Below are 22,095 nucleotides of genomic sequence, written 5' to 3' on the forward strand. Positions count from 1 at the left end.
CTAGTTTCACCCCCCTGCCATGGATAGGGACACCATGGATAGGTTGCTTAGAGCCCCATCCAGCCTGGCCTTGAACAGAGCCAGGTATGAGGCCTCAGCTGTTTCTCCAGGCAACTTGTCCTAGTTTCTCACCACCCTCACAACAAAGAACTTCCTCCTAGTATCTAGTCTAAACCTACTCTCTTCTGAATCTGTTCCCTCTTCTTCTATCACTACACGTGTCTGTAAACCATCCCTCTCCAGGTTTCTTGTAGGCTCCCTTCAGTTACTGGAAGACCACAATTAGGTCAGAATGAAGCCTTCTTTTTTCCAGGCTAAACAAACGCATCTGTCTCAGCCTTTTCTCAGAGGAGGATCCCTTAGAACATCCTGGTGGCCCTTCTGTGGATTTCCTCCAACAAGTCCGTGGTTTTCTTGTGCTGAGACACTCAAAGTGGGACACAGGACTCTGGGTGAGGTCTCATCAGAACAGAGTAGAGGGACAAAATCACTTCCCTCAACCTGCTGCCCCGCGTTGCTTTTGGTGCCTCCCTGGATAGAACTGGCTTTTTGGGCTGCAAGTGCACATTGCTGTCTCATGTCCAGCCTCTCATCCACGAGCACCTCCAAGTCCTTCTCAGCAGGGCTGCTCTCGATGTGTTCATATCCCAGTGCACCCCTACATAAGGTGTAGTGCAGCACTTTGAACTTGGTCATACTAAACTCAGGATGTTCTCATGGGCCACTTCTCAAGTTTGTTCAAGTCCATCTGGATGGATCTCATCCTTCAGATGTGTCACACTCACCACTCAGTTTGGTGTCATTTGTTAATTTTCTGAGGGTGCACTCAATCCCTTCACCTATGTTGTTAAGGAAGATATTAAGTAACACTGGTTCCAATATTGACCACTACCCTCTGGATGTGACTGTCCCATCACTTTCTTATCCATCTAACAGTCCACTGATCTAATCAATCTTTGTCCAATTTAGAGAGAAGGATGTTTTGGGGGATTCTTGAGAAAGGCTTTACAGAAGTCCAGAAAAATGATATCTGTAGTTCTTCCCTTGTCCACTGATGAACACATATGTGTTCATATGAACACATCTTTTTAAGGCTACTACTTTTTAACGTAATATATTGATGGCAATTGTTTTAACTAAGATCTTTACCACAAAATAAAAAAAAAAAGGCTTCTATAGCTACTTGGTGCAATTTCTAAAACTTGTAGTACTTTACTACTTTGTGCTTAATCATGCTAGTGATTTAGTATATTTCCTTCAAAATCTTTTACAAGTAATTACATGGTCCAGTGAACACAGAAAAGAGCAAAATAAAGGGAGATGAATTTTAAATAACATCCTGTGTTGATGAGCTACTATCTGTAGTTCATGGGTTATTATTAAATTTCATTCTGATGAGAAACTTGAGCTGAAATGGAATAGTACTATAAAGTTTCAAATAAATACTTTAGCAGTGAAATGCTATTTCCTGGTACTAAACTATCAAGAAATAATCCACATTTTACCTTTGAGCATCAGTCTGAATCAAGTGTTATGCATTTAAGCAAAATAATTAAAAAATCATACCCAAACCAGAACTATAAATGTGCTGTCACAGATAGTTTAATGTTTTCAACTTCTTGTTTAAACATGAGTTGATAAATATATTAATACAGGGCACTGCAGAACAGTAGAAATTATCTATGCACCTTAATATGTGAGTTAAGCACTCACACTATGTAATACAAATACTCTCTGAATTATGTACCTCTAATCTAATTCCCTTGCTTTTGATGGAAACTAAGAATTATTTGCATTTTCATCAATTTCACCATGACTGGACATGCTGAACAAGTTATTCCACTTTACGTTTGTGGAGAAACTGTAAGAATTCTATTTTCCTTTTTATGCAACACATACCCATAATAAAGATAATGATTAAAAGCTAATCTCAGATGAATTGCTATTGTAAATTGTAATGCACTTGTGTTCCAGTTTCTATTATCAAAGTGGTATGAAGAGCTGTTATTCTTTACCTCCTCTCATCAAAAAACAAAATTAAAATATCATAGGAACATTCTGAAGCATGAGACAGTGTTGTTGACCAGCCCCTATATATTTCTCATTATAATCTGTGAATATATCCAGCATTCCCCAAAGGGGGATCTAGCTCAGCAAAAGTCCAGCAGAATCTAATACTCATTTCAGTTCTGTGACTTCCCTTGTTTGTGGCAATTTTGCCCAACTGGCCCTCCTTTGGCCCAGAGTGGGGAAGGCACCATAAGCTTTGTTTCCAAACTCACAGTTCATCAACTGTTCCAGGCCCAAAGCAACACACTAGAGAGACCACAGATGATGAGGATTCGATTTTCTTCCATGGTGGATCTAATTTTGGAGGGAGAGTAATTCTACTGAGAATGAAGCAGTTTTTTATTTCATATCAAATTGTTCTGTGAAATTAATTTACTTTCCAGAGAAAGAGAATCACAACTTATCAAGTCTGTATTATGGGAAGGAGTGATCAAATTTAGGAAAAAAATTCCAGCTTGATAGTTGCTCATAACAATATTATTGTGTTTTCTACTTTTCAACAGGTGGGAAATGTTGTTCAATTTCAGTGTAAAAAAGGACACCTACTCCATGGTTCAACAACACGAACTTGCCTTCCTGATCTTACATGGAGTGGCATCCAGCCAGAATGTATACGTAAGAAATTATTAATTTTCTTCTTTCCTCAATTTTTTAATCTAGATTATTTAGCTGAAGTAACATTGTCATAAAGTTAATCTATATGTATTTATTAACTAAAAGTTAACAGAAATCTGCATTACTAGTGTACAGCAGCTAGAAATATGATTCTGAGTGATTTTTTGTATAATAACAATGTAACTTAAAAAAGAGATAAAATAGGCAGATCTTCATCCAAAGTCAATTTCTATCTAAGAGGGTGCAACCCTTCCAACTCAGAGAGGAGGTGGTGAGAATAGGACATATCAGATGGCCCTATTCTAAAATACACAGGAAAGCATATAATTAAAACCAATTCTAGTGAAGAGTTTGAACTGTTTCCCAGCCAAGGAGACACAGTATTTTAAGATGGGGAAAAAAGTGTTTGAAATTGGAAATTTTTGAATCTGAAATAGAGACAATCTTTTTTGAATATAGACAGCAGCACTTCATTTCCTAGATCTGTTACACTTTGGTAAATAATGATAATTTACTGAAGACATAAGATCATGGTTAATCTTTCTAGTTCAGCTAGTCAGCTGTATTTTCTGGAAATAGTCTTACTTTGTAAGGTCTGACCCTATAGAATGACACAGTGAATGGAGAACATATTCACAGAAGGAAACAGCATTACTATTATTTCAGCTGGTGCTAGCATTAATCTTAAACAAACAGCAAATCAGTAGCTCAGTGTGGAGGGTGAACTCCTCTCAAATCCCATATTCTGGTGATTGTTAAATATATAAGACTCTTCATATGACATTAGAAATGGTAACCTAATTTTTTCTGATATTTACAACTCACCATAAATTTCTCCTTGACTTTTCATAGTGTTTTCCAACTGACCATTTACTTAACTGTTATACAATGCTACATAGATATCATAAGTGGTGCAAGTCAGAAGCTATGATTGCTTTTAAGTCTGGTATGGTGTGTGCTGTTTCTGTTCTCATATGCAGACAATTAATTTTGTTCACGCAAGTGCATTTTAGTCTGTTCTTGATCCCTTGGAATTAAAAGGTCCATGTTTAAGGGTGTATTTACTGACTTATGGTGATATTTTATAGACTATATAGTAATTTAGAATGTGAATTTAAATATATTAATATGTAATTTCTATTGATTTTTTACTTTGCTAATTAACTGTCAGGATGGGCATATATTATCTTTTCAGAAATATTTTCACCATTTTGACCGAAGGATATTTTATATTTTCTTTGTAGCTCACAGCTGTAAACAACCAGAAACACCAAGTCATGCTAATGTTGCAGGAATGGATCTTCCCTCACTTGGTTATACATTGATTTACACTTGTCAGGCAGGCTTCTTCTTGGCAGGAGGATCAGAGCACAGAGCCTGTAGGTCTGATGGCACATGGACTGGGAAGGTTCCAGTTTGTGAAGGTAAGCTCGTCTGTTTCCCACTGCACCTGCCATCTGTCATATTTCAGAGCTTTTCTTTACTTGCAGTTGGCACATGCATGCCAGCAATTTGATTGGGCCCAGTCAGCATGTTTTAATGAAAGGAAGGTCCAGCTTGATGAACCAAATCTTCTTCTGTATCAAACTGACCTGCTTAGTGGTCACTCAGTACCTGGCACTGGTGAGACCACACCTTGAATAGTGTGTGCAGTTTTGGACCCCTCACTCTGAGAAAGATATTGAGGTACTGGACTGTTCCCAAAGAAGAGGAATGAAGCTGCTGAAAGGTTTGCAGCAGAAGGATTATGAGGAGAGGCTGGGGAAGCTGAGTCTTTATCCTGGAGAAAAGGATGCTGAGGGGAGACCTTATTGCTCTTTATAAGTACCTGAAAACAGGTTGTAGCAAGGAGAATGTTGGTCTCTTCTTCAAATTAACAAGTGATGAGAGGAAATGGCCGAAAGCTGTGCCAGACAAGGCTTAGGTTGGACATTGTGAGAAATTTTTAGGAAAATTTAGGAAGAGTTGACAAGCACTGGAGCAGGCTGCCCGGGAAAATGGTGGAGGTGGATGTGTAGATGTGGCATTTAGAGCCATAATGTACTGGAGGACTTGGTAGTGTCAGGTTAGCTGTTGGACTCTAAGATTGTAGAGGTCTTTTCCAACCTAAATCATTGAATGATTTTGTAGCAATTCTTGAGAAAGATACCTAAAGTCCAAGATGTCTGAATCACTGTGTGAAATTAATACAAAGAGATACTTATTATTTTATATTTTTATGTAAGGAACTGTGTACTACTAGGAAATAAAATGTATCTACTTTGTCCTTGCAGTTCCCACCTTTGTTTCTAATTTTTACTACCCACTTTTTCAAGGTAGGACATGGAAAACATCATAGCAAAGTCATGGTGAGCAAGGTGGTTTTCATGTGGGATAAGGCATATACTCAAGTGTTAAGAACTGTTTTGAATTTTATTTCCTGAATAATTAAAGGCCTTTTCAGATTATTGTTACCTAATGTTTCAGATGTAGTTATCCCCAGGGCTCTTGCAGAGGCATTCAAAGGCTTTTTAGCCAAACACTGCTACTTGGACGGGAAAGTGGAAATGAATAGTTTGTATTACTAAAAAACAGGTGTCCTGGAATTGCATGCCAGGCAAGTGCTGGGGGAAAATAAAGCAGTGCTTTGGGAAAGTGCTAGAAAGCTAGCAGCCAGGAAGCTTATGATTTGCTCAGTAGTTGGAAAGTATTATGGCAGGCCAAATGTAATTCATAGATTGTATTTTGATTCAAGAATTTTCTGCTGCTGGAAGAAGTTGTTCACCTCTTATTGTGAATTTCACAAAAATGACTTAGAAATAGGTGAAAAGGAATAAAATGAGCTAAGATCTCTAAAGGAATATGTAGGGGAATTAAACTAGAATTTGATGCTTTAAATACAAAATTGAAATCTTGAGATTACAAGGATATGGACTTACAAACTTAAACTTCATGTTAGCTACTTTTAGCTTTGAATTTGTATCTACCATTTGTATTTAGGTTTTATTTTGTGTTTCAAATTTCAGTTGTGGACTTGACTAGAAAATTTTCTACTTGACAAGGCAAATTGACTGATCATCTTTTTATGCTAAAACCCAGCTGGAAAGTGTGATCCAGATATTTCTAATGTGAATTTAATGTAGTCAGAAAGCATACACTGTTGAAGCATGCCCTCCAGGTCAACAATGTACAGTGAAGCTCAGTAAGTTTCTTTCAAAACAGTGAGGAAATAAAAGTTAATCAATCAGTAGTAACAGTCCATCAGAACCTTAGGTTGCATTTCAACCCTGCCCTTGCTTCTTCACAGTTTTAACATACTTGACAAGAAAACACCTCTTAAAAAAGATAAAATTTATTCTCATTAAAAATATTCTCAGTCCTTCTTGCAAAATTTTCCTTTTTATGCAGAAAAATACTCAGCTTAGGAGCAAAGTAGTTTCTTTTCTTGTGTACTTTTTTAGAACATGGATTGGAGAGAAAAGGCCTGGGTTTAAGGCCAAGACCCAAAATACAAAACATTGAAATCATAGTTGGAGCAAGGAATTGAGTCTACTGCTACATGAGAATATTTTACATTAGGAGACAGAATTATTTGTCTTCTTTATTTTCCAATGAGTCCAAATGAGTTAAAAAAATAGCTTAATCGCCAGAAAATTATAAAGTCCTAGTGCATTTATTTCATCATCCTCAGTGTTGGGAGAGTTTTTTCTCTAAGCAGAAAAGAAATTATATTCTCCAACTTCCAGTTCTCATATCACCTGAGCAGTTGGAGATACTCTGGGCAGCCTCTTTTGCTTGTTTCTTTCTGTTGTTATCCTTTAAAGAATCAGGGACCTTCTCCTTCAATATTAAGAGATTAAAGCAATACCTATGGGTTTTCAGTCTTAAACACAAGGTGTCTCATTGAGTGCTGTTGAAGATAGTTAAGACCTGGAGAGAAATTATTTCAAGCTCCCTTTGTTATGTATGTCTTCCCTTTTTGGTCTTACATTGCAGTCAATTCACTGTTCACTGTTCCTAATCCAAGTGACATAGCCAAGATTAGATGCTATATTAGAAGGCATCTCACATATTAGATGCATGATCCAGGACTGTAAATTCTGAAACATGGATTCTGAAGTGAAACCCTGCACTGTTTGACAGCTGAAAATGACTTAATAGCATACAGGTGCCTGATTTAGGAGGATATGGGAGAACAGAAGAAATTTGTGTGCCAGTGCTCCTGTGATACTAAGGTTTGATACCAATTGAAATGTCATTCATATTTGAGTTTTAAACATCATCCTATATGCCTTTAAACAAATAAATTCCATGATGGATTTTTTTTTTATTGTTTCTGAGTAACATCTTGCTACTGATTTCTCTTTATATCTTTCATTCTTTCTAACAGCTGGTTCTAAAATATTGGTGAAGGATCCCAGACCAGCGTTGGGAACACCAAGTCCCAAACTAAGTGGTAAGTACTCCAAGGCTTCTATCGTTATAAACCATTTCTGTAGAAAAAACAGTGAGGATGAGTTTAGTGAGATTGCACTGAGTGGTTTAGAATGTGTAAAGGATATTAGTTGAGGCACTGGATTAACAAGGGGGAAAATATAATTGAATTATTCCCTAATTTTGAAGCTCATCTATCATATGGTGTAATTTATATCTGTATACAATTTCTGTTATATAGTAACAGAACAGTTTTATTGGTTTCACTGAAATCACTGTGTTCTGTGTAAGATTCTATGTAATTTACCTATTTAGAAGCTGTACTACTCACCTTGAAATAATTTAAAGATGTTTTTCAGTTTTCTTCAGTCATGCACTTTTTTACATATCTCTAATTTAAATTGCTTTACCTAAATACCTCATATTAGCCTTGAACTTAGAGAAAAAAAGCTAATTTTATCTGAGACAAAGTAATCTCTCCAATTCTGGCTCAAGTCTCCAGTTTTAACAGATTTACTGAAGACCATATTTGGATATCCTGGCAAGAGAAGCTCTCTGTCCACTGAAGAGATTTTTTGATAAGAGCAGTGTCCTTAACTAAAATTAACCTTTGGCTATAATAAACTGATTGAATTTCTACTGATAATGAATAAGATTCAAAAGTAGTATTTTAACATATTGGGATTTGGGGGATTTTTCAAAAATATATTTTATGTACTAATTCAAAACAGTGTTTTTCAATGATGTTTTGCAGAATGGTAGGCATCAAGTTTTTAATTCAGAAAATTTTCATTCATTTTGTGCAATCCCAGTTAACTGCCAATATAGCACATAAAGATCAGTTTTCCTAAAAGTAGGAAAATGTATTTCAGGCAGACTACAAATCAATAACATCAGAGCATTTGCACCATTCAATTTTCTTGCTTACAGGTCCAGTACCTACATGTTTTTTCAAGCAAATATACATACACGTACACAGACAAAAAAATTAGGAAAGCTCCTTTACCCTTCATGTAGAAGACCTGTCTTTGTATTGCATAAAATAAATGATGAAGGAAAGCTGTGGGTATCCCAGTGTGCCCCAGTCTTGGATTTAGGCATAGCCTGAGAGAGAAAAGGGCAAATATTCCTCTCTGCTTACCTGACATGAGAGGCCAATGCGCACATGAACACAAAGCTTTAAATTCGATGTGAAGTACTTCAAATAATGTGAAAGTGCTGATTTTAAATAGTGTTCTTAAAAGGTAACTCTGATACATTACTTTGGAAAGTGTAGTAAGCCCATCCTAAATCATTTTTAATTTAATTGTTTGAAAGGTATCTCATGTTAAGATTTTAAAGATTTGCATGTATCAGTTTTTACATCACAGGTAGCTTTTTGTTGTTTTGGTGGCGTTATTTCCTTGCTGAAATAGCATTACTTAAATTAATAATTTTTCAGTTCACTAATGATAAGTATTAAATGTGAGGGTATAAATCTAGTGTATTTTTTCCCCAGGAGACTATGTCTGTTTTAAATTTAAATTAGAGAATTATTTTTTTCTCCTGGTGAAGCTCATAATTTTTTTAAGCATTTGAAGACAAGACAAAACTTATATTCTTTTTTATTAGAAAAGTTGAATAGTTAATAAAGAAAATTATTATAATATTTCATGTCATTTAAAGAAATTGCTTATTAAAATTTTTGATATCTAAATAGATACTAATTTCTGCAAAATCTCATGCTAGCCATATGTCCCTAGCTGTCTGTGCTGGCATAGAAAAGATTCTACAGTGAGTGGAATATGCTCTTCCGGCTAAAGCTTTTAGAATTTGTGAAACTGGTTAATTCTGGGGCAGGTCCATAATTTAGGAAAAAGGCAAATGAACATGTAGTTGTGGTTGTGTTCTTCAGTGCAAATACATTTCTTTCATAAAAGTTTATGCCAGGTTTCTAGTTTTATATCTGAAAATTACAACCTAGTAGATTTATAAAGAGTAAAGGAAAGAAAATGCTAATATTTATCATATATTTTGTTGGTTATTTGACTTTTTAAGTACTAAATATCACAAAATGTGTTGACACATGCTTTCGTCTGTATAGTTCCTGATGATGTATTTGCCAAAAATTATATATGGAAAGGATCTTACAATTACAAAAGCAAGAAGCAACCCATGACTTTGACAGTTACCAGTTTCAATGCAACTTCAGGAAGAGTAAATGCAACACTTACAAACAGCAATATGGAATTGCTGCTATCAGGTATGAGCTAAGGAAAACTAATTCCTTTTTTTAATTTTTATTTTTCTCTCTTACGTACATTGGTTTCCTGTAACTTTCTGCATAACTTAAATTTTATTATCTTATCAAAGAAATTTTCACTGTATTTCAGTTCCTTTCCAAAAGCAGGGAGTTTTCCATTTCTCTCCTTCCTCTTGTTTCTTTGTTTTGTTGGTTTTTTTTGTTTTTTTTTTTTACTTTTCCAGATTTTACTATATCTGGAGTTAATAGTCAATAAGGAGTGAAAGAATCGCATTAATTACCATGTTTCTCTTTTAAACATTTTAAATAAGATTCAAGTTTGTGCGATTTTCTTATTTCTTAATTATAAAATTTCCCCACAGTAGCCTAATGGCTAATAATAAATATATGAGATTGATATATGTTGACCTAGAAAGTCAGAGATACCTAATGAACATGGAAAGAAACTAGAGTTGACACTTGTTAGATTTTCTAAGAAAGAAAGAAAAAAGTTAGAATCCTAGAATTGCTTAGGTTTAAAAAGACTTCTAAGATAACCAAGTTAACCTAATACTGCCAAATCCACCACTGAATCATGTCTCTGGAAGTGTCACATGTGCACATCTTTTGAATTTCTCCAGGGATGGTGACTCCACCATTTCCCTAGACAGCCTGTTCCAATGCAGACAACCCTTTCAGTGATGATTTTTTTCATAAGATCCAATCTAAACTTCTGCTGGCACAACTTGAAGCCATTTCCCTTCAAGCACCAGAAAACACCTTGCTTCAACTTCTTTTCAGTTGAAGAGAGGATGTAGTCTCCTTTCAATCTCCTTTTTTTCCAGACTAAATAACCCAAATTTCCTCAGCCTCTCCTCATAAGACTTGCGCTAAAGACCCTTCTTCAGCTCCACTGCCCTTCTCTGGACATGCTCCAGCACTTCCATGTCTCTCTTGTAATGAGGGGCCCAAAACTGAATGCAGGATTTTAGGTGAGACCTCACCAGTGCCAAATACAGGGGTACAATCACTGCCCTGGTGCTGCTGACCACCCTATTTATTACACAAACCAGGATGCCATTGGCCTTCTTGCCCACCTGAGCACTCTGAAGAATCATGTTCAGCCATGACTAGCACCCCCAGGGCCTCCCAAGCCTGTAGAGTTGCCTGGGGTTGTTGTGACCCAGGTGCAGGCCCATTGATCCAAACTGTCACAATCCTTCTGCAGAGCCTTCCTGCCCTCCAGCACATCAACATTCCTGCCCAACTTGGTATCATCTGCAAACTGACTGAGGGTGCCTTATCCAGATTGTAGATAAAGATATCAGACAGGACTGGCCACAGCATTGAGCTCTGGGGAGCAGCAGTTGTGACTGGCCACCAACTGAATGTAACACTAATCAACACAAATCTCTGAGCTCATCCCACCTGTCAGCTTGTTACTCAGTGAAGAGTTCACCTGTCCAACCCATGAACAGTAAGTTTTTCCGGGAGAATTCTGTTGGAAATGCTGTCAAAGGCTTTACTAAAGTTCAAAGAGATGACATCCACAGCTTTTCTTTCACCCACTGAGTCACCTTATCATAGAAGGAGCCCAGAGCAGTCAAGCAAGATCTGCCTTTCATAAGCCTATTTGGCAGGGCCTGATCTCCTGGTTGCTGAGAGGGGTGGTCTACAGGAAGGATCTAATAAGCCACAGAATCTGTGTTTCTTTTGAGTTGAGTAGAATTGTGAATTTTTATTACCAGGTTTGTCTTTTAAATTATTTTGTAGGTGTCCTTTGAAGAATCATGCTTGAGAGTGGACGGAATGTTTTCTGACTGATAACTATGTTTGTCTTGGCTGTGTGTAAATTTTTTCTGTTGTATTAATTTCATTAATGTCATTTCTGTGACAATATTAGGAACAACAGATGTAGTATTTTGAATTTTTAGAATTAGGAAAGTAACCACTGTGTTTTCTCACTCAAAACACTCGTCCTCCAAATAAAAGGTTCCTTCAACTAGACACAAATGTGATTCCAAATGCCCTTTTCCACTCTATGTACAGGCATTACGCATCAGGTGTAATTAATATTACGTTGTACAGGCATTATGCATAATGTAATAATGTACAGGCATTACGCATCAGGTAATTAATATTCTTTTATTTCCCTGCTCTAAAAGTAGAACACTGAGATCTCGTATACTGAAAGGGTATCTTAGGGCCAGGAAGTAGGGATGGATCAAAAAAAAAAATTAACAGACTAGGAAGCTGAATTCACCAATACTCAGTTTGTATTTTTCTCAAATGAAAAGTAGTTCCCTCTTCCTGCATAATTTACTGTTTTGCATTCCATCATTTGACGCATCTATCTTTACTTCTTTTTATTTTGACACCTGTGCTTGCTGTAATGGTACATAGAATAAACACATCTTGCCAAGGTTCATTCATCTGAGCTCGGTGTAGTGTTTACATGACAGTAAGCCTTCTCATTATCTCAGAGATTATTTGTGTGTAATGATACCTCCTATAGGGCAGTCACCAATCCTTAATGTGGAGAAGACTTGTTTTTTCAATTTAGGCATGCACACAAGAGACATGAATTAGGAATGGAAGACAAAGTCACTAAACATATTGTGGTAGTTTATTTTAATTTCCAAATTAACAAGTAATGATATTTGGGTTCTAAATAATTATTCTGCAAGAACAAGAATGAGTCAATAATTATGTCTACAAAGTAAATAAACTGGCATACAAGTCTTCTCATTATATGGAAGAAACTGGTTTGTAACTGACAGTACTATGAAGAACAATCCAATTGTAAAAAAATATTTTCATTTTTTTTAAATTAGCAGCAGCTTTTGGAATCAAATTTGTATGTGGATGTTCCTATTATCATGCTTTCTATGTAATGACTAAATTATATATATTGAAAGTAGGGATGTGAGGTTTAAATACACTCTTCCTGATTCAGAACAATATTTTCAATTTCAAATCAGATTGCTGTCAATGTTCTGCCTCAGGCTTGAAGTAACAGCTGTGTGTATGGAGTTTCCCTTCTCTCCTCTCTACAGGCTAAACTAAATCTGTTTCTGTTGGAATCTTATGATTATTGAAATAATTTCAAAATAGAGTGCATCTTTTTAAACAATGTTGAAAATTGGTACCTATTCTTCCTGCTTTTCTTCTTAAGGACAAGAGATGATGTGTTTATTCTCAAGGATGACATTATTTTTCTATTCAACACAAATATAAATTTTTAAAACTATATTCTACAGGAGTGTATAAAAGCCAGGAAGCTCGGCTAATGCTCCACATATATCTCATTAAAGCACCCTCACATACATCTGCAAGCAAGTTGAAAGAGGAAAAATGGGCTATGGATGGTTTTGTGAGTATATTTCTGCTACAAAAGAGAGGGATTTTTTTTTTGTATGATTGAAATCATGCTGGTTTTTACATCCAAAAAATCCTCAGACATATCAAACAGAATCTTTTTAGTAAGGCTGATTCATTAAGCTACATGAAAATTTTCTTGTAAAATGCAGGAGACCAGTCCAAGGGAAAATATGGGAACAGTCATAGAGTGTAGGCAAAATTGTAATGCATGTTAGTACAGAAGCCTTTCTTGTACGTCTCTTTATTCCAATATATTTAGAAATTTTCTAATAATTAAACATAAACCCATTTATGATAATATTATATTCTATTAATACAATAACAATTATGATCATTATATTAGGATACGTTTTACTTTTTGATGATTTTTAAAAAATACCTTGAAAAAGATGAACTGTCACATGTGTATGGAAAACAAAATAGATTACTCCAATTTAGCATAGGCCCCTTGGGGTTCTGGATACAAGTTTATTCTTTAAAACAGGGAGGAAGAAAACACATAACTGAGGAGAGGTAAAGGAGAGGGTTAAATAGCCCAGATTTCTGGGATGTGATTAAACCATGAAAAGGAAATGCCTTCCAAGAATAAATAGAGACAAAAGTACAATTTTTAGAAAACAAAGAGCCTAAAATTATTTGAATGAGTATAAACACTCATATATCCTTACTACACCATCTGATTTTTTAAGGTGCTTGTCTGTTTTCTTATGTTTCAGCTATTGGTTAAGCACTAGAGGGACAATGTGCACATGCCATGTGTACATTGAACTGTATACACAAATTTTTATTTTTATAACAAGTGGCACTGGTTGAACAATTTTTTTTCAAAGGTTCAGAATGAAAACCTTAAACTAAACTCATTAAGCAAGAAATGAACTAGTAAAAAGGCTTAACTCTCTTGTCTTGTAATAACTTAAGGCTTCACGAACATGCCCCTGAGGTAGCAAAAGCAATGAATTTACTTTCAGATTTCTAAATATACAAAATTAGACAGTATACTCCCTATATTCCATATGCTATTTACATACTGCTCCTACTTGGCCTTTTTTTCCCTTGAGTCTTGGAGTAGCACAAAGAGGCTGCTCTAGCCCAAAGTAAAAAAGTCACCTAAAAAAGCACCTGGTCTTCAGTGAAAACACAGCTTCAGGTCACTGCTGAAGGCATACTGTGTCTTGAGAATGGGAAGCTTAAGGGAAAAGGTTGAAGGAACCTACCTAGAAAACACTGAATCTAAACATAATTATTCTTAGAAGCCATTATCTGTAGAGTTGTATGCAATACACTACTTTAGACTGTACTTACTGTAATAAGAGGGATAATCATGGGATCACAACCATCCCCTTGCTTCCACAAGACTTTTAGTTTATACTAGCATATTTTGCCCTTGTACCAAAGCTTTATTCAATATTCTTCTGGTCCATGGCCATATAATTAAGTGCTCTTTGGGACAGGTACTGAGAAAAATCAAAATAACTTTCAATTAATTTGAGGTTTTTTATAAAGTTTAAAACTAGGTATTAAAACCTCAATACTCTCATCCTTAGAATTATATGCAATATAACTTCTTCAATTAACTTCCCAAACAAACCAGAAAACTATAAAGTATAATACTGACATTTGAACTACCAAAAACTTTAGGTCTTACTGTTTTTTAAAAAGTACAGTTAAATGTAGTATAAGGTGTCATATGTGACCATAAACCACCTTGCCTAAGTTGTGCCTATAACAGTCCTGTCTTTTCTTTGGAACTCTCTATATAAATTTCCTATAAAAATAGGGTGTTTATAATGGGGAATAACAGCTACCAGTCAAGCATATTAGTATATAGAATAGAATAGCTCCCTATCATAAAGATACATGCAACAAAGTTTTCCCCACATAATTAAAAGTTATTTTATTTACAGGTTTCTGCTGAACCTGATGGAGCAACATATGTTTTTCAAGGATTCATCCAGGGTAAAGATTATGGACAATTTGGGCTTCAAAGAATAGGTATTAAAAAAATTCTAATTCTTTGCTCGTTCATTGTTCCATATTCAGTTTTCTTATATCCAGTAGTTTGAGGGTATCTGCAGGATGTTGCAGAATTGACATTTCATAGAATATTGAGATATTAATATCTTTAAATTGTCATTTAAGTGATATAAATTACAAATGAATTGTAAGATGACTTGCAATCTACTGCTTAGTATTCACATTCATTTGTAATATTTTGAGCAATTATTATAACCAATTATGTGTAAAATGCATTTAGTTTCATATCTTAACAGCTATCTAGAAAACCCATATTGTAGAATGCTTTGATAAACTGGTTTCTTGCTTATGAGGCTGAAACACCATTTCACCTAAACATTTGTTAGAAGAGGGAAACTGGTAAATATTTGCAGATAAATACTTATATTACTTTTACAAAGAAAAAATTCTTCCTTGATAAGTATTTATTTCATAAAAATTAACTTCCTATTTCTATACTAAGAGAGCTTTAGCAAGAAAGCTCAGGAATCAACATTCTCTTGCTATTTAAGAAGATAATTTAATTTTCTTTTCTAATGTTGTCTTAAGAACTGTGATATTTCTCCTTACATGAGAATTTGAATTTAGTTTATTCTGAATTTTAAATGATAAATACTGTTGGGAGTGCCTTAGAAGAGGACTTGCTTTTTACTAATATAATGTCTGTTGAGATAAAGTTCTTACCTTCAGGTAAAATCACTATATGTGGATGAAAAATTATGTTCTTTCAGCCACAAAATATTGTTCCTTCTTATTTTTTTCAGTAAAATCAGGAAATTCTTTAATTCTTGAATGTGCTGGAAAGAAGGAATATAAAGTCAAATTTATCTTTCACAGTTCTCACAGTAAAATATACTGATCTTGTTTTTCACTGTAATTTCTTATGCAAATTACTTTGCCAGAATTTTTAGAAATATCTTTATCAATAAATACTTTCTTTAGATGAATATAATAAATTATTTCCTTTTATTAACTTTAAAATATTTTAAAGTCATCTAAGAAAAATTAAATGCAAGACTTCCTTGATAAATTGTTTTGATAGATTATTACAAAAATTGTATTTCTTCATTTGATTTTGGATGATATGTTTGAGATTCTTTTCTGTAATATATTGAAGATTATTTTCATTGGTGTATAACTACAAGGAAAAGGATGATTAAGACTCAAATTCTATACAATATTTAATTGTAGCTAATATAATCAATTATATCACTATAAAGAAATTCACAGTCTTTGAACAGATTTTGTTTAGCATGCTTGCCATTTAATTATTCCATGCACACAAACTCAAAGTTAGCTTCTCTGAAATAAAATTTTTTGACTGTTATTCTCACACAGTTTTCCTCACATTGTTGTTGGTTGTTTGAGGTCTCAGCCATGGATGGTTGTTTGGGGCTTTTTTTGTGCTTTGTTGTTTTTTTTTTTAAATTTCTGTATATTGTCTTATATGGCCTAGAAATTCAGAAAACATTATGATCTAAACAATTCATAAATGATCCAGTTAAAATCTTGAAAATTAACTTTGAAGATGCATTAGAGGATCACAGAATCAACTAGTTTGGAAAAGACCTTGGAGACCATCAAGTCCAGCCTATGACCTAAGATCACCTTATCGACTAAGCCATGACACTGAGTGCCACAACCCATCTGTCTTTAAATACCTCCAGGGTCTGCGACTCCCCCACTTCTTGGCCAGCCCATTCCAATGCCCACTTTTTCTGTAAAGATTTCTTTTTTAATGTCTGGGTCATTGTTATAACTTTTCTTCACATTTAAGAGAGGTATAACTTGTCTATGTAGATATTGTATTCTTCAGCCATGCAGGAGGTCATGTTTCTAATTTTCTAATCAATATCTGGCTTTAACTATTCAAAATTGTACCTATCTCTTTCCCTCTGTGTATCAATAGCAGCACCTAAGGAAGTAATGAGTTTTCAATTTGTCTTTTCAGGTGATTGATTTTTTCCTTGATAGTGTGTTTGGGTTTTGTATATATAGTATTTATTAATTAATGAAATATACAAATGAAACTAGTAACATAATCAATCTAACATATGCATTATTATAAATTTGACTTTTCATATCACAGTAAAGTAATGTGTTTTCCTCACATACAGAAGATGAATCCCATGCAGAATTGTGCTGTAAGATATTTACTGTACCAGAGTAGGTGTACTGTTCTGCCAACATGAGGCATCCACATATTGATCAGAATATGGGATATATTCAAATTCCAGGTGGCCTCAGCATACAGCTGTATGTATGCAGCAGAACATATGATGATGACCTATTAACAAGGTGTTCTTGAATTCCAAAGATTATGGAGTAGTATGTGCTGCTGATAACAGACATGTATACGATATTACTTGTTTTTCTTTTTTTTTAGGTCTTAACATGTCTGAGGGTTCAAATTCTTCTAATCAACCACATGGTACAAATAGTAGTTCAGTGGCCATTGCTATCCTTGTGCCTTTCTTTGCCCTTATATTTGCTGGTTTTGGCTTTTATCTTTATAAACAAAGGTAAGTACAAATTATATATAAAGAATTCCTCTAAATGTTGGTGGTTTTTTTGTCTTCAGTTTTTGCTAGTGTAAATAAAGCTTTCTGTAAAACAACAAAGGATTTGCAAATTATGCATGTAGACAGGTCTTCCTACGTTTATTAATATCTGGTATAATAACTAAGAGATTAGTTTATTATACGGTGCTGTACTTTCATTCCTACTTATTTAAAATCTTATAAATTTATCTCTTCATGATAAAATGGATGCTGTAAATTATTAGCATATGCTGAATAATATAATTGGTAGATTTTTTGAGTAAGATTCTGTCACATGAGGAAAGGAATAAATTGCTTTTATTATTTTCTTCATGTGACAGAATCGAGTCATATCCTGAGTAATTTATCTTAATGCCTGACCAGCTTATTTGCATACAACTATATATGCAAACATTATGTCATTAAGAGATTTCATTGTGAATCTTTCTGCATCTGAAATCATTAGTTCATATACAATTAAATAGCCACCAGCCTTTCATTTTCATCAGTCTAAATTCATCAGTTTTTTTCATGTTACCTAGACCAGTACTAATTATTTGGATGCAGTAAACTTTTCCTGTAGCTTTAAAGCATTTGATGGCTAAAGAAACCTTAATCACTTTAATGCTGAGACAATTCATTGCATAATAACTGCTAAAATGGTGATTTACATCTGATAGTCTGACAATACTACTAGTAATATACGTTGCAGGATAAATTAGTTTAAACCCTTTTTAATTAGCACTACTTGTTTTCAACTGTTCCGGCATATGATAAATTGTCTATGTAATTTTTTATGTATTTGCTATTAGCTGTATGCTGTAAGCACTTGTCTTGGCTTTTTATATTGATGACTTACAATATAGTATGCAAAAAGTAAACCTTTTAAGGGTTTGAACTCTGGTAATTTGAGCTATTTAGTGAAAAAGATGGCATTTCAACTATAAACTTGTTCTGGGTAAAATTGCTGAGTCTCCAAAGGGAAAAAAGAAAGCTCATCTGACTGGGGAATTATTATGTCTTTACAAGATTTTGTTGTACTCTTTATAATCTGATTATCCAAGTGGAATGGATAACAACTTGGATAATGGATACAATAACAACCGATAGCCTCTTCTAAGGTTGTTAACTAAGTTCTAACTGAACGCTATTTCCAAGGAATCATAAAGCCCTTAAACTTCAATAAAGACAGTACTAATTCTTAACATAAATAATGTAAAAAAATCAAGATGTCATATTTAGCTCCTGTAATTGTAACTGGGAGCTAAACTCTGTTCTGATTCTTAAACCATATTAAGGAAAACTGCAGTTTTCAAATGTTCTGTCTTTCTTCTACAGGACTGCACCTAAAACACAGTACACAGGATGCTCTGTACATGAAAATAATAATGGACAAGCTGCTTTTGAAAACCCCATGTATGACACAAATGCAAAGTCAGTGGAAGGAAAAGCAGTACGATTTGACCCCAACTTGAACACTGTTTGCACAATGGTATAATGTGGTAATGATTTGTCTTCAAAGTCTGGGAATTGACACACAACACAGTGCACACACAGTTCACTGCTTAAAAAAAAAAAAAAGAAAAAAAGAAATGAAAAAAAAATTAAAGCACACTTTTCAGGATCTAGTGGGTCACCTTTTCCTGAGGATGATAGGCAAGTCTGGGTTGCAGTTATTTTGTTTTGATTTTGTTTTTCATAAACTGGATCAGAATTCTTCTTTGTGTATGCCACGGAGAGTTTTAAAAAATTTTGCTGCACTCCATGAGTGCTACTCACAGTTTATTTGCTTTTTTAAAAAAGGAGGATATTCTAAAACATAAAACATATTTGCATATATTGGAGGAGCATCCACTATCAGTATTCTGTGCTTTATAAAAACTATAATAGAGGGACTGGGTTAAAAAAAAAAAAAAAGATATAGGTAGAAAATAAGAGCTATACTTACAGGAGACAATAGGTCACTGATTTCTCTTTAACAGTCATATGCTACATCTTTCTCATAAGTTTGTATCTATTTTCCTTTTTCAGCCCTTTAAGCATTTTATTTTTTCTCAGAACAGTTGAATTTCCGACTAATTTTATTTTTTTTCAGAACAGTTGAATTTCTGAGTCCAGGATGTAGTATTTAGAAATCAGCAAGTATAACTTACTCTTTTCGTATCACAGAAAAAAATTAAAATTTCATGTCCTTATAAAATGAATTTTCTTCCCTGCTTTACATCTTGTTTCATTTTCATGTTCCAAGTCAAGCTTATTTTCTCTGTTTCTATCAACAATATCCACAAATCATAATGTTTTTCTATTTCTTTTGCCAATCATATATCTAGACAAATTTTACAATGAATAATCTAATATGAATTGAGTTTTGTATGTGACTATGTTCCTTTAATGTTGAAGAGTGTTCAGGAGTGACCATCTTACACTTCTTTCAAAAGTTAAAACATAATTTAATATTTCCTATTAAAAAGTGCAGTTTACAGTAATATTAATAACAAAATCCCTATATCAAAAATAGGAGGCCATTTTTCACTCCATGTTACTTAAAACTACACCATATCTCACCTCTTTGTTCCTTCAGCATTTTGACAAAATGTATGCACAAAGCATGATGTGATCCCTTTGAAATTGATGGATTCTAAGAGACTCCAATGAACTTTGGATCCTATCTACAAGGCAACAGGAAGTTATAATTTGGAAATACTGTGTTTTCACATCTATTTTATCCATTTATTCCATACTCTATGGAAGAAAATCCTTACAGCTCATTTAAAATTGAATATATTACCATAGTGCAATGAAAAAAAAGTTGATATATATATATATATATATCTATATATATATATAAAGCCATGATTTTATTAGGGACAATCCATTCATTTTAGGGACAATTCAGATACCACAGCCCTCAAATACGAGTTTTAGACATTCCAGAATCACTTTTAAGGAAATGCAGTTTTTAGTTTTGCAGTTATTTCATATCAGAATTATTCAACAGGAACTCAGTAATTTATTTGGTGTAGGTCATTGTCTTCCATTCATAGCATGACTCTCAAATGCTGTGTGTTAGCCAGTGTGAATTATCTGTTATTGTCCCTTTCAGACATTAATAATTCTGTGAAAATAACCTTTTTATTACCGTAATAGAGAGTGCCTACCAAAAATCATTGTACCCAGGATTGCTGCTTGGATTTCTATAATGTTTGATGAATTTCTTATAAATCATTTTACAACACTTTGTTTTGAATATTCATACAACTCTGTCAAACTGTATTCTACTAAAAGGATGCTGTTTTATATTTTATACCATTGGTTGTTATTTATTCTTGTTTATTCAAATGACTGCAATAACTATTATTCATTCATTAATGTTAAGGTTAATACATTTGAGATCGTTTAAAATGTTTCTTCTGCAACTGGCTACTCCTCTTATATTAATGCATACACTTTTGTAAAGAAGTATATTTTTATGAAAAAGGATTTGTAAAAGTATGATGTAAATTTTCAGTGCAATGTAAACAAAATAAAACCGGACAATTGCTTTTTTTAATCACGTCTCTTCTTTGGAAGATGAGCTTTAAACTTGTTAAGTTGGGAAGATCAGAAAATAACCAAATTAAGAATTCAAATTTGGTATTCTTGTGGGTCTTAAAATCATGTTAATTTTTCTGAATATTTCAGAATTTTACGTAAAGTTGTAAGATTCAGATTGCTTTCAAAAATAATTGATGAGCACAATGTTTGAAGCTCTTTATTTTCTAAAATTAATTTTCAGTTTTACTTGAAGAAGCAGTTTTACAGAAAAATAGACCTACCCTTGTCAACCCATTGGAAAGTACAGAAAAAAAGTTAGAAGAAAAAAGTAATGTAGAAAACTTTAGCATTTCTCAAGATTGTAGACAGCCTTTCCATATTATTTTGCTGCCTTTTCTCAGAAATGTGCAGGACAGTACCAGTGGATACCATATTTTCTGGCATTAAAAACCCCCAGTGATTCTTTTAGTAACTTTGAACTGGAAGGAGGGATGTTAATTATATTAATATAATATTGGAACTATCTTTTAATGACCCCTTTTACTTAAAAGCATGGAAAGTGGATGGTGAATCCTGATCTGAAATGCTAGTTGTAGAATGGGGGCATGGGGAAATAGTCTAAAATTCATTTGAGAATTTGATGCTCTATATAAACTAAAAATGCTAGTTCAGGTCCATGTTGAAATTGCTGAAAATTGTGTTGTTAAATACATTAGAGAATCATGGATTCCGTTTAAAAGGCATGAGGATTATGTTTTTGAGCTGAAGGAGGTGGTGTTCTAGAGCAAATTGGTTCACTCTGTAAAACAAAAAAAATCCTGTTTCACAGTAGCCTAATGAGAATATGAAGTTAAGCTCTTCGATTTTTGTTTATGCATTATATGTTTCAACATATAAAAGTAAATAAACTTATATCAAATTAGTTCCACAATTATGTTAATTAGCTTAGCTAATATACATAGTTTGTACTTTTCAAGAGTTATACTGACTTCATTGTTACAGAAAATGCATAATAGAGTGAATTTGGGGCTTGGTAGGTTTGTTTGCTTTTGTTTTGGATCTGTTTGTTTGTTTTTTGGATTTTTTTTTTTTTTGGGTGGGGGGTTGGTGGGGAAGGAGATTGTTTTTTTGGATGGGTTTTTGTTCCTGTAGTTCCTGACATGTTTGACCTATAAATTATGTGTGAAGTGTTTGATTTTCTAGTAGCAGAGTGGTCAATTTTCACTCTGACAGATGGAATTCCAAGTTTTGGATGCTTCATTGGAGGTTGTTAGCACAGTCTACTCACTGTCTTTTGTTTTCTTGGGA

At 34.0% G+C, this 22,095-nt stretch overlaps 1 protein-coding gene across 3 annotated transcripts in view; it reads left to right on the forward strand.

The window, feature by feature from the left end:
- The window catches only part of CSMD3 (CUB and Sushi multiple domains 3), a 594,913-nt gene extending 574,110 nt beyond the window's left edge, over nucleotides 1–20,803 (forward strand). For all 3 annotated transcript variants that reach the window (XM_077188509.1, XM_077188511.1, XM_077188512.1), the window contains 8 exons: nucleotides 2,574–2,685; nucleotides 3,930–4,109; nucleotides 7,055–7,120; nucleotides 9,182–9,340; nucleotides 12,580–12,692; nucleotides 14,605–14,692; nucleotides 17,100–17,235; nucleotides 18,592–20,803. In XM_077188509.1, coding sequence (XP_077044624.1) covers nucleotides 2,574–2,685; nucleotides 3,930–4,109; nucleotides 7,055–7,120; nucleotides 9,182–9,340; nucleotides 12,580–12,692; nucleotides 14,605–14,692; nucleotides 17,100–17,235; nucleotides 18,592–18,751 — 1,014 coding nt within the window. In that variant the 3' untranslated portion in view covers nucleotides 18,752–20,803. The remainder of the gene's footprint in view (nucleotides 1–2,573; nucleotides 2,686–3,929; nucleotides 4,110–7,054; nucleotides 7,121–9,181; nucleotides 9,341–12,579; nucleotides 12,693–14,604; nucleotides 14,693–17,099; nucleotides 17,236–18,591) is intronic.
- Nucleotides 20,804–22,095: the final 1,292 nt, after the last annotated feature.

The sequence above is a fragment of the Agelaius phoeniceus genome, chromosome 1 (genome assembly GCF_051311805.1).
Source record: "Agelaius phoeniceus isolate bAgePho1 chromosome 1, bAgePho1.hap1, whole genome shotgun sequence".
NCBI lineage: Eukaryota > Metazoa > Chordata > Aves > Passeriformes > Icteridae > Agelaius > Agelaius phoeniceus.